Source organism: Leptinotarsa decemlineata, unplaced genomic scaffold, assembly GCF_025532065.1.
Source record: "Leptinotarsa decemlineata unplaced genomic scaffold, Ldec_3_MD MMD2_tig00000576_RagTag_RagTag, whole genome shotgun sequence".
NCBI classification, from domain to species: Eukaryota; Metazoa; Arthropoda; class Insecta; order Coleoptera; family Chrysomelidae; genus Leptinotarsa; species Leptinotarsa decemlineata.
Window position 1 is genome coordinate 12,003,054 of NW_027412551.1, and position 19,800 is coordinate 12,022,853.

The 19,800-nt window shown below is 34.7% G+C and overlaps 1 protein-coding gene across 1 annotated transcript; it reads right to left on the reverse strand.

Annotated features, from left to right (window-relative positions):
* Positions 1 to 3,107: 3,107 nt before the first annotated feature.
* LOC111510010 (phenoloxidase-activating factor 3) lies at positions 3,108 to 19,351 on the reverse strand. The gene is made up of 6 exons (XM_023165867.2): positions 19,191 to 19,351; positions 15,432 to 15,496; positions 14,265 to 14,440; positions 11,144 to 11,334; positions 7,380 to 7,613; positions 3,108 to 3,340 (listed from the first exon to the last, which is right to left on the reverse strand). The coding sequence occupies exons 1-6, from the start codon at positions 19,252 to 19,254 to the stop codon at positions 3,171 to 3,173; spliced, it is 900 nt and encodes a 299-aa protein (XP_023021635.2). The 5' UTR covers positions 19,255 to 19,351; the 3' UTR covers positions 3,108 to 3,170.
* Between the last annotated feature and the right edge of the window lie 449 nt (positions 19,352 to 19,800).

Below are 19,800 nucleotides of genomic sequence, written 5' to 3' on the forward strand. Positions count from 1 at the left end.
CTGTTTTTTTTTGTCTTGATTATTTGTCACATCCTTTATAGAAGTGGTGCTTGGTACAAAGTGGAGATTTACGTTGAATCATCAATAATGTAGAATGGAGTCTTTCAGAAAAATCGTCCAGAAAGTTAATTTTACAAGAGAACTGATCTATATAGTGCTGAGTTAACAAAAAGTGAAATTCCAGGTCGACTGAGTTTGAATCCGAAACGGAGGCTTACAGTAGCTTGCCAGATACTACTGATCTAAATGGTTATCTGTAGAATCAGATGGCAAAGTTGGAGTATATGTATGAAAAAGAAACAAGTCCACAACCCTCTTCAAAATTTGCAGACGATTGAATTAATTTGTTACGTTCGATGTCTTCAATCTGGTCTAGTTTGATTTTTGTGAAGCACAAACAGTTTCTGAGAACTGTTCAGCTCTCTATTTCTAAGTGGTATTTCGAGTTTGTGAGAAATTGTATAGGTATGTCACTGGTTCATACCTACCTAACCTACTACACGTACTACACCCACTAACCTAGTAGGTTTCTTGACATGATCAATAGTTGGAAAAATGAAAAGAAGTTGGTTCTTGATCAGATGTAACAAAAAGGACTGTTCAGATTATTGAGTCGACGCTCATCTTCTCTGTAGACTCACATCCTTTGGGTACTTTATATTCCATAGTCTCACGAGTAACTAGAAAAAGTGAATCGTGAGAAGCTGTGTTCCCTGAGATTCTGAAGGATCAATCCACTGTCACTCAAATCCAAATTGTCTCATATATATTCATTGAGATATAAAACTTTTATTGTTTTTGAAGCATTGGCTGTAATCATCAATCACGAAACTGGCTCTTCGATGTATAGCAGAACAGATTTGGAGAAATTTGAATTCCTGAGGAATAACAGCGTTCAGAGCGAAGTCTTTAGTGAATTCATATGTCACACATAGTCAAAGGCATTGAAAATATAAAGCGTAATAGCCTGAAGCTTCCCGTATTTCTTGATACCATTTTTTATATTTCCTATTGGTCTCCCCGGAATTCATTTTGATTGTTTGTTATTCAAGATATTGACGTATATGAGTGACGTATGTACAGATTAGTAGTTTTCTACAAGATTTTCTTGTAGCATAACAAAGCACCTGGTCTATAGTTATTTTTCACAGGTGAAGCTTATTCTCAGTTACTTCAGACGTACATGTTGATGGATGATTGAAGCTGAAGCGAAATTTGGGTCAAAAAAAGCAAAAGATTTTTAGCTCCAAATTATGAGCAGCTCAGAGGGCTTTTTGACGTACATGAATATCAATTTTGAAACTGTTGACAGAAAAACTACAAAACTGAAAAACTATATATTATTACCTGATTTGAATACCCTTTTCTTGTCACATTTTCCAAAATCTTGATCAAGCGACTTTCAAATCTGTCTCATATTCACATTTGGATCACAACAAGGATCAAATATGGGACCGTTACTATACAATCTTCACTCTATTCAGCATCCTCGTTTTCGAAGTTGTTATTCTGATTCATAAAAGAAATAGCACTGATTTTCCTGACACACGTAGAATTCACAACACAAGACAGAGGAGGTAGTAATAATTTTCATCTGCCAATACCCAGATTGACTCTAACAAAACATGTACGAAGGGAAAAATGTTCAGCCAATTACAACGGGTAGTTGAAGATGGAATAGAGACGAGAAGGGAGTCGGTCAAAAATATACTGCTCATGAAAGCTTATTATAGATTGCAGGACTATCATGGTGACAAATTGTAAGTATTATCAGTGTTCTGTCGAGATAAGCTTAACGATCATGTTTTTATTATTATGTTTTCATTTGACACTACAATTGCATCTATAATGAACAAGCAAAGTTTGTTTCTTTGACAAATATGTTCGACATATTTTTCACTTACTGGTCTAGCTAGTTATATTTTTTATATACAGTGTCATCCCCAAAGTATTCATCATATAAGAAACTTATTTAGGGTTTTTCGACAAAATGTTATTCCTGACAAAAGTTTGTGCATCCCCTAAAACTGAACATGCACCACCATTTATTTTGAAAAATCTCAGTAAATGTTATTTGAAAAAGTTGTTCAGCATTAAAAAATGCATATAGATTCAAAGTCATGGCCATCTAAGCGGAGTATTATTTCTTTACCCATTTTTTAAAATGGGGACTACGAAAAATGAAAATTTGCTAAAACGATAAATAGACAATATTCTGTATACGACAGTTCAGTTTGGGAGCTTGTAATATTACGAATTACACAACTATGGTTTTAACTACGGTCAATTTTTTTGGAGAGTAAAATAATTTTCAAAGTTTTTGGTGCAAAGTTATTTTTATTTTTCGTTAACACCAAAAATTACTTTATGGTAACAAGAACTTGGTATTCAATAATATCAAACACAACACAACGTCGAGGTAAAATAGGTATTTCGGAACAAAATCATTGATTTTCTGGAACTTTCTTGTCCAAAATAATTCTCCGAAATAATCTTCAGAAAATCAATGAGTTTGTTTCAAAATACCTATTTTATTTTAATGTTTTGTTATCTGATATCATAGCATAATAAGTTCTTGTTACAATACTGCATAATCTTGAGTAATTTTCGGTGTTAACAAAAAATAAAAAAAATTGCACGAAAAACTTCGAAAATTATTTTACTTTTCAAGAAAATTGACCATGGTTAACAGCATAGTTGTGTGATTTGTTATATTGCAGGCTATTAAAATGAACCGTCATGCTGTCTAATTATTGTTTTAGCAAATTTTCAGTTTTCGTAGTCCCCATTTAAATAAATGGGTGAAAAAATAAAACTTCACTTAGATGGTCATTAATTCAAATCTAGTTGTATTTTTCAATGCTGAACAACTTTTCTAAATAACATTGTCATAACATTGTCAACGACACACTATTATTGGACAATGAAGTTCATTTATCCATCTATGTATCAACGAAAACAAATTTGTGACACATAAAGAACAAACTTGGTAAATAAAATGGAAAAACTCTCTTAAAAAAACACTTGTTGGAGGGTTATTGTTTTATGATATTTATGATATTATGCTTCACATATACATATGCTCTTCATTGTAGAATGAAGACCAGTTGAAATAGGTGAATAGTATATTTTCTTTGACAGAATTGTACACATTTCAAAGACTTTCAAAATCAATCTCTAACTTTACTGTATATCCATGATAGATAATTTACAACCTTGGTGTAAACGCTAGGATAACCTTCTAGGCCGCATGGATTGGCACCAAAAGAAACTATTCCTTCCTGGTACCATTGCGTGTGATCCGCCCTTGTTTCTTTGAGAAGAGGTCCACCACCATCACCTAGAAATAAGTTTTATAAGTTCATTGAAAATGACATTCAAAAGCATATTTTATATCTGAAAGTTTGTTCTCTTTTATTTCGCTTCGAATTGAACAATATAAAAAAAATAAAAAAAAAATTCGGCATTGTTTTCAGTAGTTACACATTTCCAATATTTTCTTCTCCTTTTTGGAAGTTTTTGACTGATCTAGTGGTATCATTTCAAAAAATGAAATTTCTGTGGCTCACATGGAAGTAACTAGATGAATAAATGATTTTTAGGAATCAATATTACGAATGGGATCAGAATTTGAGCAAAACATCTTACGAAGATATTCAACAACACTGAAGAAAAAACAAAAAATTGTATTTATAAAATACCTTCTTCTCGTGGTGAAAGTTACATTGGTGAAACCTCAAGACCATTGAAAGTGCGTGTGAATGAACATCGAGATTATATAAAAAATAGACAATTGACAGGATCAAAATTATCAGAACACATTTTAAAATCAGACGGTGAACATCTGGTGGAATGGAATAGGACAAGAATGATTACCAATGAGCCTCATTCTAAGAGACGTGAGCTAAAAGAATCAGCGTATATTCTCATGTCTGGAGAGAATTGTATCTCGAATAGTTCCTTAGAAATAGACCGTACTTGGCTACCCATCTTGAAGAAAACTTTGGATAGTGGCGAAATGGCAACAAACTGATATCGGAGAGTACCTTGTATTACATCGAATGTTTCAGTTGTCAATCAACAACATTGACATAATTTCATATTTCAAATCTTCTTTGACGTCTGTCGAAGAAGTAAAGAAATGAGATATCAAAATAGGAATAACTGCGAATATATTCGAATTTTTTTTATCCATTTCTGAAGACGGAGGCAGATTTTGGCCTCCGAAACGTAAAAGATAAGTATTATTTGTAAATAATTTTTTTGATAGGCAAAATTGTTAAATACGACAAGTTACTGATAAATAGAAGATTTTTCTTTGTGAAAAATACTTTGTTTTTCACGCAGTAATTTATCGGGGTAAACTTAAAAGTTTGCCCTTCTACACTTGTATAAAGTTATCCATTAAAACAACGATAAAAATGAAATGAAAACAACAATAAAAATTATAATTTTTATATTTTTCAGATTGCGGAAGGTAACAAATACCCAAAAGAGAAGTCGATAAAAAATTCAAAAGGCATTGATAGAAAAAATGATACTGGGGGTTTTGCCTTTGAAATTTGAAAGTGATCATAGGGATTGAATTCTCTTTCTGTTAGTTTGATTCCTCACGCCCTGAAACATAATATTTTCAATGAGCTTGCAAAAGAAGTGAATCTGACAGTGTATAGGATTTTCTGAAAGTTTATTTGACCATCAATTTGGTTTCATGGTAATAAATATGGTTTCTGTATCGGAATATATTATACCAAGATCATTACGGACTCTTTTCCACAATCCGACGTATCAAAACTAATGTTTCTCACTTATTCAACTTGTTATCTTTTCTCAGCTCCCTTTAGATATTGGAATTTGAAAATAGAGAAACTTGTTTTTTGGTAATCTTTCAATTTATTTTTTGAAAACTTTCAGTGACAACAAATTGTATATAGATGAAAAGAATGAAATCTTTTTTGGAAGGCGAACGAAAAAGAGATCAATTCAGAAACTGCGAAACTTTTGATTGATGAAAAATTTTGTCACCGCAACGGGAGACAAGCTGGAGCTGAAAGTATGAAATTTCTGCTCTCAAGAAATCAACGAGATACCTTTGCACAGTATCGTTGTTCTTCATAGTTTTGTCGTAATGACTTTGATTCAGGCAATTTGGCTGAAAATTGGAAAACCCTGTTTTTTTCAAAGGGTTGACAATAGCTAAAATTGCCATAAACTGCCATAGTGCCATAATGAGAGCACTTATATTTTTTTCACGTTTGACAGTATTATCTACCTATTTTGAGCTTTTTGAACTTCTGCAAAGCGAGTGATGGAATAGGCCGATAATGGATGTTTTCAACTAATACTTCATCACAGGATTCTCACTGAACAGTTTACAAAATCGCAACACCTGTTTCATCATACAATAGCTTCCTCAGCAGTGTTGGTACTAAGTTGTTCCACTATAATGAAACAGTCTGGATCATATGACCTGCTACCTACTCGATGACTGAGTCTGACCCTAGTTCAGGTTCAAGCTAATTATAAATTGAACATTATAAAAGGAATTTTACACTTTTCAACTTTTAACTTCCAAATATGAAACATCATTGTAGTAGTTGAACTCAGCTCCTCTGCCAAAAAATTGTTCACAAATGTAAAATCAGTCTTCACATCAAAGAAACTGATCGTATGTTTCACTAGTTCGGACTTCCATTGTCTACTATATAAAATGATTTGAAATCCCTGAAACAAGTAAAAAAGAATAATTAAAAAAGAATAGTTGAAAATAACAATTATATTAAGCAACAATAAACCTGAAATGCAATGATAGTGAAATAACCTACAAGTAAAAATATAATAATTGAATAAATAAAAATTAAAGGAATGCAAAAAGAAAATAATAAAAAATAAAAAGTGTAGAGATTCCAAGTCACGTTAGTTCACGACGTTTCGATTGTTGGTATCTACAATCGTCTTCGGGTGATGACTGGACTGATTCCTCCGAGAGATGACTATTTTATAGGTCGTTGAAATACTTTCACTTTCTCTACTTTCCATTTTCCGCTTCACTGATTCCGTGAGAGATGACCGTTTTGGCGGGAGTTGGTCATTTTTCGTTTGATGATGGGTTTCCATATGTTTCGTATATCTACTCTGGCCTGGCTGAATACGTTGTTGGGCAACATGTATGCGGCTGAACTCTGTGCAAGATCTCAGCTTGGGACCACTCGATGTTGTGTTGATGAGTCCAAACATGGTCTGCTATTCCTGATTTGCTGGTTTCTCCTCGCTGTGTGTGCTTCTTGTGCTCGACAATGCGAACATTCAATGGCCTCTTAGTTTCACCAATATAGGATTTTCCGCACTCACAGGGTATCCGGTAAATGCAATTCTTGGAATCGCAGTCCGCGTTTGGGGGCCTGGTTTTCGTGAGGCTGCTACGGATAGTGTTACCGGATCTGAAACAGGTTCTAATGTTGTACTTAGAACCAATTCTTCTTATCCTCTCCGATAATCCTCTGATGTAGGGAAGTGCAAGCACTGGTTGTGATGGCTTCTCTTCCTTGCGAGGCTCCTGCTGTCTTTTAGCCAAAGTATTTTCTACCATCGCTTTGGAGTATCCATTCCGCTGAATATCATTTTTGATGATGTCTAGTTCCTTCTCGAGACCTTCCTTTGTATTACAGAGCCCAAAAGCACGGTCTAATAGAGTCTTGATGATTCCTCTTTTTGTCGATTGATGGTGGTTGGATTCGTGGTTCAGATACTGTCCCGTATGAGTGGGTTTTCGGTATACAGATGTTTCCCACTTAGTGTCGGTCCTCTTCACCAAAACGTCTAAGAATGGCAATTCATTGTGGATTTCCTTCTCCATTGTGAAAGTGATGGAAGGTCTCACGCTGTTGATGTGTTTCAGAAAGGCGTTTAGTTCAGTATTTCCATAGTTCCATATTATGAAGGTGTCGTCAACATATCTCAACCAGACTCGAGGTTTCTTGTGGGCTTCTTCAATGGCCAGAGTTTCAAACCACTCCATATATATGTTGGCTATGACTGGTGAAAGTGGCAATCCCATTGGCAGTCCCTCATTTCACTATCATTTCATTTCAGGTTTATTGTTGCTTAATGTAATTGTTATTTTCAACTATTCTTTTTTAATTATTCTTTTTTACTTGTTTCAGGGATTTCAAATCATTTTATATAGTAGACAATGGAAGTCCGAACTAGTGAAATTCATCACGAAACATTGTCAATCACCTTCAAATGATCGTATGTTCTTTCATTCTTTGGGTAAAGGTTCTCGTCGTTTGGCCAATATAATGATAGTAATAGTTGAAATTTCACAATTAAGTATTACCTGAATATTCTACAAAGTTTCTTGTCTCTAAATCACATACCTTGGCAAGCATCTCTTTTGTGTTGACCTCCAGCGCAGAACTGTGAGTCTGCAAAAGTGATCATCTTCGAATATTTCGATTCACATTGTTCCGTAGATACTACGGGCAGCTTCACCTTTCTCTTGATAATCACCTCACTTTTCTCCCCTTCTCGCTCCCATTTCGTCAGAGTTAAAAGGTCACCAGTGGTTGAAGATTCATTAGATTCTGGTAAACATATAGGTCTGATGAATCCTGAAAAAAATCAGGATATAGTAAATATTGCTCACCATATTTTTAAATGATGAAGAGCGTCTATGAAGTGACGAATAGATTCGCTGAGAATAAAACTGAATTTATTTGACAATCGAATATACAGGGTAACCTTTTCAAAAATGACGTCAAAACCATTTTCAATGATGTATTCAAATTTTTCAATTTCTGGAGTTATTGTATCGAGCTGATTACACAAATACTTACACAGTTACTTCTAATTGGTACAAAATGGGCTAAAATACCAGATCTATGAGCTGTTTAGATAATAATGAATGTTATATAAAATATCAGTTGAATATTATTCGCTTTCGCTCCACGACTCTACTATTGATTGTCTGGAGATATTTTTCACTATTTGTTTAAATCTTCCACAGCCGGAAATCCAATGAAAATTGTTGTTAGCTAGGCTAGATATCCGTGGTTCACTGAATAGATTAACTCCAAATGCTCAAAACTGTGATAGGTAATCTCAGTAATAACTAATTAGCTCATTAACAAATATACCAACCAGGTCGCAACGCATTGACGTAACTACCGCTGAAGATCGCATTTATGTGCAAATGGTTCAGAGCTATCCTCTCCATATTTACCGTTAGCAAAAACAGAGAAGACAAATTCAGTACAAAGAGTCTGGAAAATGTAACACAACTAGATCGTGAACATGTTTGTCATTCTGCTCAGAATAAAGAAAAATACCGAGAACAATGACATATCTACATCTCATGGAAATATTCAACAAGTAGTTAAAAATCCACATTACATGATACTGGGACTACTTGTAAAGTTCACAACATCCAACGTAAGTATACCTTTCGAAAAGGGTAGCTTGTAATATCCTTCAAAGCACATTGGACGTTGGTCATAGTTGGTGTCTGAGGGAGCAGATGTCTGTCAACCCCAGCAAAACTGTGATGATCCCCCTCATCAGGAGGAGAAAATTGGACGATCTAATGCCACTTTTCTCCAATGGTGAGGTCATTCCATTTGGAACGGGGGTGAAATATCTTGGCATTGATTGTCATTGATAAAAAACTCACCTGGAACGCTCACTTGGAGAAAAATTTACACGAACCCAGACTGTCCTTAAGGACATGTTAAAGTATTTGTGGATGAACTTGAGGTTTAGGTCCCAAACGAATCCATTGGGTTTATGTGATGATTGTCAGACCAATGATCACTTATGGTGCAATTGCCTGGTGGCCGAAGGCTTCACAGAAAACGGCCCAGGCGAAACTCTCTGGTTTACAGAGACAGGCTTGACTGGTCATCAGTGGGGCCATCAGTATCACACCGTCAGCGGCCATAGAGATCCTTTTAGATCTACCTCCTCTCCACATTTTCCTGGAGAGAGGGGCTAGATGGACTACATACAGAAGTGTGCACATTGCCAATTGCTCAAATGAATTCAGTGAAGAATGAAACAGAGTGATGGTTGACACTGGAATTCACAGCATTCTGGAAGTGACCTATGAATCTATGCCTATAACTGTCAACTATGAATTGCCTTATGAAGTTCTGTTTCTGACTAGAGAGGACTGGACCCTCCCAGAGTAGGAAATATTGAGAACAGATAGTTGTTGTTTCATACATGTATAAAAAAACACGTTTCGGTTTTAGTGCAGGTATTTTCAGTCACAGACCCAAGACAGAGATATCTATCTGCCTAGGAACCAATGCGACTGTATTTTAAGCGAAAATTTATGCTATTGAATTGTGTGCGGAGAGATTTGAAGAATCAAACCTCAAACAACTCTCCTCAATAGGAAGACTTTCAACAGAAGGTCTGGAAGACAATGAGGCTGCTGACTCTCTTGCAATGGAGGGTGCTGCAAGCAGCTTCATCGGACCAGAACCTGTCATTGGCATCGCTTTGGGCTTAGCCAAACAAACATTCAACACCTGGACTTCTGGCAGAATTTTCCAGGATTGGCTCACTCCAAGGTGTTCATTTACCCTTCGAAGCTTGATACTAAACAGTTGTTGGACTACAGTAGGGATGAACTGTGATGTCCAACGGGTCTTCTTACAGGTCACTGTCATTTGAATCATCATATGCTGAGAGTCGCCACTGTTTGCACAATGATGAAACAGCAGAGTACATACTTTGTGCCGCTGGGAACCGCATCAGGTTTTCGAAGTTTGCCAGAGCGATACTCTTACCATCTGGCCTGAAAGATCATTCACCATACAAACTAATCGGATTCGTTAAAAAGAAGGGTTCATTTGGTCGAGTGTGAATAGGTGTGAGCCAGAGTAAACTCTTGCGGGTTGCGGTAGAGGGTCGAATAGACTCACTCACTTCAGACCTAACCTAACCTAAGTATATCTTGTTAATGACATAGCTAAAAAACACTTCAACAAAAGAAATGCTAAAACATTAGCCAGAATACTCGTCTGTTGAAAATCAATACTGATGACAAGAATACTGTACGCAATGATCACGAAAGTTCAATACGTGGGTATAGAGCAAAAACCCGTTATTGATCCTGATTTATCATAATTCAAAAAGTGCCTTGTGTTTGAATGTCTGAGAATACTATAGTTCGATCCAGCGTTTTCCCGATACAAAAATAGACAATACTACAGACCGTACAATCTGGTTCCAACAAGAGAGTGCACCGTCACATCTCATAACAATTGTGTGGAGTTTGTTCATAGTATCCTTCCAGGTCGGTGAATAATAAATAGAGAAATCGCAGAATGTCCCAGAAGTTCACCTCATATCAGCCCATCAGATTATTTTTGGATTAAATCTATCAACAAGAGGGGCAATTTTCTTCTTCGTAGGGCAGTTCAAGTAGAAAAAAAAGAACTTTTTCTATGCACATAACTGCACCCAACAGCCAGGACATTTTTTCTTATCCCTCCCAGCTTACCTAAACGAAAACGAAATAGTACCTCGAGTTGTACCTGTGGACCATCTTCTGAAATATCTTCTTCGGCAGTGGTTATAGTAAACTGAAGGGATCCTAGTCAATTGGTCAATACCGAGATTGGCCAATACTCAAGGTGCAAGATTCCCATTGCAGCAACGTTCCCACAAGGGAGCATTTGTAGGTTATACCCGATGATGCAATAGATTCAGCTAGCTGTATAGGGTTTTATTGTATCTAGTTTGGCGAATTATCGTTTGAGTGAGAGCGTCTGCTGATTTGCGCAGGGATAATCTGTTTCCTCTGCTAATGCAAATGTTGCTTTTCTTGCTCCACAATTTTGTACCAGGAAGATTCATAAAATAATCTGCTCCTGAGGAGTCGATAAGTCGTTTCTGAATTGAACTCAGCCTCCCCCATACATTTGTTAACAAGATCCAGCTCTTGTTGTTGGTCCTAATCCTAAGTAAGAGGAAGGAAAGTTTGATGTAATTCGTAGACTCAGACATAGAGATGCAAAACAAGGTCCTAATACGATGCCCTGGGGAACACTTCGCGGACCTTCCGTGAAGGAAAGTTTCACGAAGTGAAAAAGTCGTTCTTTTATGGGTTGATATAGACCTTATTTATACTCACTTGAATATGGAACATCCTTCTTCAATCGGAGGAGGGCTATGTCATTATAATGATTTCTATCAGTTATACTGTAGTTTTCGTGAAAAATAATTTCTTCAACTTCAATATCCACTGGACGCTCATTGCAGTTGTTTGGCGTTAGACAGTCAATTTCTGTTTTTGTACTGTATTCCCCAAAGCGTACACCAGTCCTGAGCATGAACAATTGATATTAGGATTTGTCAAAAGATATCTGAAGAGGATAGATACATCTTAATGAGGAAATAAATATTTCTGAATGGAATTTCGAATCTCTCCCGACGTACATGGGAGATTCATCTTCCACTTGGGAATTTGTTCACAAGATGGAGCTGTAACTAGTTTAACCTAGATGAAGGTATCATACATGCTGTCGAGCCACAGTAGAATGCTGAAGATCCAGTAGTGTCACTATCCACACATTTTGGTAATGAATCACAATGCGCATAATCGAATCATAGAGGGTTTTGGGTGTGTTGTGAATTGCCTCAATAATTAACAACGTTGTCATATCTCAAACTTTTCATGGAATTTACCATTTTTGGCTTTTTGTTTGTGGAATCATGATGAAGAGAAAGTTTATTGTGGCTAATATAACCACTTCGCTAAAAATAATCCAAGTTCTGATTTATTTCTCATTGTATTCTTATTTTGGAAGATATGAAAACAATATTTTGGGGACTGAGAGTAGTTGAAGTTTGCAAAGGGAGAGCAAATAACGATTTCAGCATTCCTTAGTTCGTGGTACTCAAGAGGTGTACTCAAGAGGTGTATTTGTAGCAGATACAAATGATATGATTTCATTCAGTGTTGATTGAAAAAATAAATGAATAATTTTGTGCAATTGTTTTGTACTTATTTGATATATAGCACATTCTCTGGATGTCATTAACCAAATAAAAAATGTGTCAACACTCATTTCCGGCAATAGTCAGATTAACAAAAAATTCAATCAGATAATTTTTTTGATATGTTGAAAAGTGAAAAGTTTGGTATATTTTTATCATCAAAATTTTGTTCATTAGTATACCAACAGAACCAGAATTGCCAATGAGTTCAATTCCAAATTTATAGAAATGGGTGAGGTTTCAGCAGGAAAAATAATAAAAAAATCCTGATTTTCAAATAAAATCAATGAAAATACCAAATTCAATTATATTGAAAGAAGCTGACAGTGAGGAAATTTTGAAAATCATCCATCAACTCAAAAATAACAAGTTACTATGGGCCTATGGAATAAGGGCCGAAGTGTTGAAGTCAATTGCAAATTATATATTTGAACCTCTGAAATATATAATTATCACCAATAGATACCAATAAATAGTGTGTCCAATATGTAAAAACGGGGACGAAACTTCTGTGACTAATTACAGAAAAATATATCTGATCAACCGTGTTAGGAATTACACGTTAAAAGGTAAGACCTCGTTAATCCTTAGCTCGCACAAGTTTCGACTTCTGAGGGTTGTCGTTAGTAGGGGTGCGACAGCTGGTTAACGGAAAAACAGATTTTGAACAGATTTTGAACAGATTTTTTTTAAACCATTCATCAAAAATTCTGAAAAAATACATAAAAATGAGATTAGTAAACTTCATCAACAAATATCATTTAATTTCTGGAAAACAGTTTGGTTTCAAAGAAAGAACTTCCACAGAAGATGCTCTTTTGGAGTTAACAAATGAAATCCATAAAGCCCTAGGAAATGGAAAACCTTGGTTATGTCTTATCATTGACCTAAGCAAGGCCTTTCATACTGTGGACCACAGTATATTAGTACAAATATTAGAAAAGAAAGGGATTCAAATAAAATGTCTCAATATTCTGAGTACTTATTTAGAATAAAGAAAACAGGTAGTAAGAATAGGTGATGAAATGAGTGAGCTGCAATAAATTGGATGTGGTGTACCTCAAGGTACTGTTCTTGGACCTGTTTTTCTCAACCTTTATGTCAAGGATGTGTTTGAACTGAACTGTGCAGGAAGACTAATTGGATACGCCGATGATACTACAATATTCTATGAGGCGGATACTTGGGAAGAATTGAAAAACATGGTGGAAAATACACTGGCACCTAGCTCAGATATCGTTTGGGTAATCGTTTAGAAAAGATAGTTGTTGCCGACCAATGTTCCACTCATTTCCAGCTCCACGTAGGCTGTTATGACAAATACCTGGCTGATCAACTACTCCCCTTTCTAGTGCCATGACGGTATTGAATTCAATCAATAAAATCTTCTTGGGATGTTCCTCAGAGAAGAGGATTCAAGGTACGAGGACAACCTAGCTGAAACCAACCAGCAGATTTTTTTCGATCTGGCAACTATTTGTGCAATACTCTTCAAAGAAAACATTTTTGCAGTAGTAATTGTTGAAAAGCAATAAGTTTCATTTTTTATTTAGTTGAGAATAACTACCTGCGTACATGTATGTTTTAATGTTGTTGCATCTCAAGAGGACCGGCTGGTTGGACAAGCAAATCAATTTTTCCAATCGTTTGAAATTTTCCGACACGCTTTTCGAATTTTGTTGAATATTTTAAACGTTTCATATTATTCATACAGTATGCAAAAATATTGCATTTCATGCACTTCTGGGCTATGTTTGAAGTTGCAAGTTCTTTTAGCTCTTCGATAACTTATTTTCAAATCGATTGCAAACGTAGAACAATTTGAATAAAAAATTCGAAGCGCTTCATGATATTCTACATCACTACAAAACACTCATTTAATTTTCCCTGAAACTTGTTTCACTGTCGAACAGTTTATATTTATTAATCACTTGTTGAGCAGTGTAGGGAATGTCAAACGCTGACAAATCCACTCGTGACGGGCAATTATGCGTAGTAGTCCTAAATGAAAATAAAACTGTGAGACACAAACATCAAAGGTTTCGACAAGAGTGACACCACTGGTTTCAGCTTTACTGTGGTCAAGCTATCAAGGATCTATCCTGTACTGATTAGAGATTATGATTCGAAACATATACGTATATATCTTTCCTCGATACAGACTTCAGACACATCTTGATCTGTGGTAAAGTTATATCACGATTTTTATTTATATGTAATATTTAAATTAATGAACATTTCCAAAGTAGACTTACAGTTTTCCTGAATGTGGATTGGCACAATGAGCAGCAGTCAGAACGTAACGTGGTGATATCAGAGATCCAGAGCATAAAAATCTGATCTTTCCAGAAGACAAAGTGTACTGTAACAGTGCTGTCCACGGAGACTCTGCTAAGCCAACTTCATCTCCAACAGTGGCTGTATCGATTTCCTAGAATATTATTTCATTGATATTTATGAAGGGATTTGTCTAACCCCAAAATTGGTAAATATTCATTCCAACCTTCCAATCAAATGTTTTAAAAATGAAAATTCGTTCCTTATTTATCACTAGCGTACCGCCCCGCTTCGGCACGGGTGCAATATCGATACTAAATATAAGATTCGTTTTTAGATTATTTCAGCGAGATATGTACAACATTCAATTGTAATTTTTATGTAACTCCATTGGTACAGACAACATCAATAATTTGGGAACTATGTTTCCAACCCAAACTTTGAAACTACTGCAACTATCTGGAGTCACGTAACAAGCTCTGAGAATTGACAAAAGGTAGGTTGGTCAAGCTGGGTGATCTTCTAATAACGGGAAGAAAAGAACATATTTCACAAATTCGGTGTCATAAACCAGACAAGTCTAGTATAGCTGATTATGTCTCAAACAGCAGCCATAGAATAGGTACATAATGTGAAATTATTCACGGAGAACTGAAAATATCTGGAATTGACATCTCTGCAAATTCTATGAATTGCATAGTTTAGGACTTCATGCTTCAAAATGATCAATGGGCTTGAAAAATGTCAAGAAAACTTATAGAATCGGGTTCGTCTTTCTTAGAAAGTCAAACAAAATACTTCACTATTGAGTTTTTCTGTCAGTTGGAAATCTGAAAAATCGAATTTTTCGTTGGAATATTGAAACTATCTAACTGTTGGAATTGGGAGCAAAACACTTTTTGTCGTAGGGTGTTGATGTCGACACCACCCTTCAAATTACAATTTGAACAAGTGATCATTTTTCAGAACGTGAATTTTCATTACCTAACGCATAATTGATTGAAATTTATATTTGAAACATAAAACCTAGAAAAACATAAATCTAACGTAGATAAATTTCGAACTTTCCTCATTTCCATACTGCCTCAAAATCCTCTCAAATGGAAAATTCACCAATAAATGAAATAAAACAATTCAATCAGTACCTGAAATCCACATATAGATCTTGAAGGAATATTTTGATTTTCTGTTGTTCGGGAGATGTTGGATGCTGAAACAAACAAATTATTCATCATTCGCAAGAAAAAGAGGTCAAACAGAGCAACTCATATCTTGGACGTATGGCGTGTTATTTTCGTATTCATATAAATAACATAAAATCGACAGAATAAACAGAACGGGAATATGATAACAGGTTTTGAACACAATTAATTTTTGTGAAAGGAATCAGAGCTTCACATTGGCTTTTTCATAAATGTTCGCCTTCCACGTGTTCTTCGAACTCAAACCTTGTTATTTTTGAGCAATACCAATCGAGCAGTTATCCATGCAGTGCTGTTTGCTCTCAGTATTGCTGAATGATTGAGCTTTCTTCAAAAAATGAAAATCTATTCATGAAATTTCAGGGTGTTGCATTACTATTGAACAATACTTTGATTTCACGAAGTTACTAATCGGGATGAACTGAAAAGTTAACCTTTTCTATACCTGTATGAAAATCTTCATTGAAAAATGATAACGGACTTTCTCCACACTTGTTTCAACTGAATCAAGTCAAATACGTTCAATCCAAAAATAATAATTTACGGCATATATAATGGAAAGTTTCCAAATTCGTGCAGCAGTAGAAAGCAGTAGAAAATATTTCGCAAGCTGAGCAATTGACTCAAGGCAGCATCACAAATCTATAGAGAAAGGATTCATTACAATGCTGATTGCATACAACGCCAAAGAAAGTTCATATGGTACATTCAACAGCATCAGGAGACATCCAATATGGATTCTAATCTGGTTTATCCACCCAAGATGCTACTCTTACTCTGGTCAATCATGTTTTATCCAAATTTGAAAATGGCGGAAAATCGCTCAGTATTCTATTTGATTTGTCACGTGCATTTGATACCATCAAGCATCAATTTCTCCTCGATAAACTTTATGATACTGGAATTCGTGGCTAAAGTCTAAAATGGATTAAGACTTATCTGACCGGCAGATCACAATCTGTTAAGGTTAGGCTCAAATATGGAATATATCATTCTGAAAATCGTAACATATTAACAGGTGTTCCCCAAGGTGGTGTCCTGGGTCCTACTTTCTTTCTCTTATTCGTCAACGACATCTCTAATACCAATCAACAACATTTGTACTGTACAGTTTGCTGATGATACGTCCTTCTTATTGAGTTCTTCTTCTTGCGAAGGGTTATCTGACGAGGCTGATATTGCAGTTGCTAATATGCTTAATTACTGCGCCAGAAACGGCCTCGTACTAAATAGCAATAAATCTAATACAATTGTTTTCTCGCTTAGAGAAATGGACTGCAGTATATTAGTTAGAGCTGATACTAACTCTATTGTGCAGAAAAAATCAGTCAAATTCTTAGGGTTTTGAACATTGACTCCCAATTATCCTGAAATGATCATATTGACTCTATTTCTATAAAATTATCCAAACATTGTTTCGTCATTTGGAATCTCAGAAATTCTGTCCCTATAAATATTTTATTAAGTTACTACTATGCCTATGTTCACTCAAGTCTAAATTATTGCTTAGTCTGCTACGGTAACTGCAGCAGATTGGATGATCTGTTATTACTCATAAAAAGATACTAAAAACCATGTGTTTTAAAAAATATGGTGATTTTTGTAAGCAGTTATTTACTAAGTTACAAATTTTAACTGTAATATCCATGTATATTTGGAACTGTGTCACTTACATTAAGAATCATTACCATGAGTTTCAGCAAAGGGATACTATCCGCATAGCTGCTGGTTATACTCTCAGGCAAAATTATAATCTGATAGTTCCTGTATACAAATTAACATCTGTATTAAACGGACCTCATGTAATGTCTATAAAAATATTCAATAAACTTCCAATTCATTAAGAAAATTTCAAATCCCATTAATTTCGAAAATAGCGTTAGAAATATTCTCTACAAAAATGCCTTTTATTCACTTGATGAATATTTTCAAACTGATCTGACTGCTTGACATCACGATTGTTTGCTTCTCAATATTCTACTGTTTATACTATGTATTTTTTTAATTGTTTCATATAATTATCTCCTACATCTATTATTGATTTAATTTTTTCTTTATGTATGTTCCATATTTTATCACTTGATATTTTTCAACTCCAATCTTAACTGTGTATATGACGATTTCCATGCTTGGAAAAAAGTCTCAGGAAAAATAAAGTATTGTATTGTATTGTATTGTATTGTATTGTATTGTATTGTATTGTATTGTATTGTATTGTATTGTATTGTATTGTATTGTATTGTATTGTATTGTATTGTATTGTATTGTATTGTATTGTATTGTATTGTATTGTATTGTATTGTATTGTATTGTATTGTGTTGTATTGTATTGTATTGTAACAGAAAGCTTAACCAAAAGGCTAGTTGTGCGGCCATTTTCAAGAGAAAAAAAGGAGAACGACCCCCTTCGAATCGATATACTGAAACGAATATCCATCTGGATAATCCAATGCAAAACTGTAGATTCGTCAATGGTATTAGATGAAGTTGCCAAAGTGCTAACTGTGAGAATCTTTGTACAGCTAGAAATGAGTCAAAATTTCAGCAATAAAAAACACTCAAATAAAAAAATTTTTGCTAGACATTACTGTGGCTTAAATTATAGAAATAACAGCACTCCTGTGATTAGTAATTCATTTATACGATCTTCAAATAAATCTCTAACGACTTCAGTGGATTGACATTGCTGCCAGTGAACGAGAGAGGTCAAGGTTGAGGTGGAGTATATCTGTAGGTGTGTCTTCATTGGTTGTTTTTAGGTGTGTTCATCGTTTTCAAGAATAGTAACAGCATACATTTTGAAAATGTTTCAGTAATTTTTGGCAAAGTTTTTGACACTGAGGGGTTTTTCTTCTATTATAGAATTACCATTTTCTCAATTCGATTCGAACTGATACATCACATTTTATTGTCACTAAAAACGCATTTCGAAATGTGTGCAACTAAGTAGAATGTTATTAAATTGCAGAAATATCGAACAATATCATTTAAAATATGTTGGATCTCAATGTTTCAAAATTCAAATCTTTCAATTTTCTTCAAAATTGTCCATTTTTTTCTATACAAATAAATAAAGAATATCTTTCAACAAACATTCTTCAAAAATTGAAATCATATAAAGAACCGACATTAATTTGTTAAAAGAAATAAAATTGGAAATATATAGAAGCCTCAATAGATTTATTGGAATAATTGTCGTCAAATGAAAATCAACTTTTCGATTTACGAATGAATAAAAACAAATGCAAATATTACTTGATTTCAAAATGATTCTCAAATCAGAAAGGGTTGAAAAGTTGTCTATTCAGAATGAAAAAATCGAAAACAGCATATATTCCAAGCCAAGAATGGAAGTTTTTAATGTCAACCCAATGAAAATATTACAAATATCGAAATACTGGAATTGACACGTTTGCAAACTGTAGACATCTGAATGTATGTAGTATAATTCACGAATTTGGAAAAAGTATGTTCATAATAATCTATTTCACAGGGATATTTCTTACTTTTTTTCTTTCAAATCATTATAATAAGAAAAAAGGAATCTATCAAGAACTTTGGTGCTCTTGATAAAAAATGAAGTATAGCCAGTGATGGATATTTTTGAATATTAAAGACAAACAAATGCATTCCCGGCTCATATGTATTCATCAAGTGTGTAAAAGTTCCCGATTCATTTGATTATATATAGAATTTGCTCACCTGCAAAAATCCCATTAACTAATATTAAATGAGCTGCAAACCAATAACCGCAGTAGCGCATCATTTCAATTTTCAGTCTGATGTCTGAGGATATACTAATGGGCTATGTTCACTTCGCTAATACAGTTGTTTATGAATTAGTTGTTTTGTGCGATCAACCGGTGTTGAACTGGTAATTCCAGATATTCATAACATGATTTCTTCGTTTATTTACCGATCGAGAAGCGGGTTCTGGTTTTCCTCCATAATTGTTTTGTTCGACCTGTTCTTATAAAAAATAATCACAAACATTCATGGAATATAACAAATTGTTTAATTGAAAGGCGAATATTTCAAGAATGAATTAGGTTTTGGAATACATACAGTGTGACACACTCAAGATGAAAATATCTCTCTATTTCAGTCATTTTTAAAAGGTGATGTTTGGTTTCAGGTACAGGCATACAGGCATAGACCCAGCCCGAATGACAGTCTTAAACCCAGCCTACTGCTATTCTGCGAAAAGAGAAAATTCTCGATACTTTGCTTTCCGTTGGAGATACCGAAATATTATCATTATTATTGTCAATGTCATTTATTCAATTTATACAATGGGAAGACATATTGATTT

What these genes read in the sequence shown, in the direction of transcription:
- LOC111510010 (XM_023165867.2), bottom strand. Translation starts at nt 19,254, where the DNA reads ATGATGCGCTACTGCGGTTATTGGTTTGCAGCTCATTTAATATTAGTT. An exon ending in AGTTAATGGGATTTTTGCAG is followed by an intron (nt 15,497 to 19,190) that starts GTGAGCAAATTC and finishes TGTTTGTTTCAG; the next exon opens with CATCCAACATCTCCCGAACA. An exon ending in CAAAAGAGATGCTTGCCAAG is followed by an intron (nt 3,341 to 7,379) that starts GTATGTGATTTA and finishes ACTTATTTCTAG; the next exon opens with GTGATGGTGGTGGACCTCTT.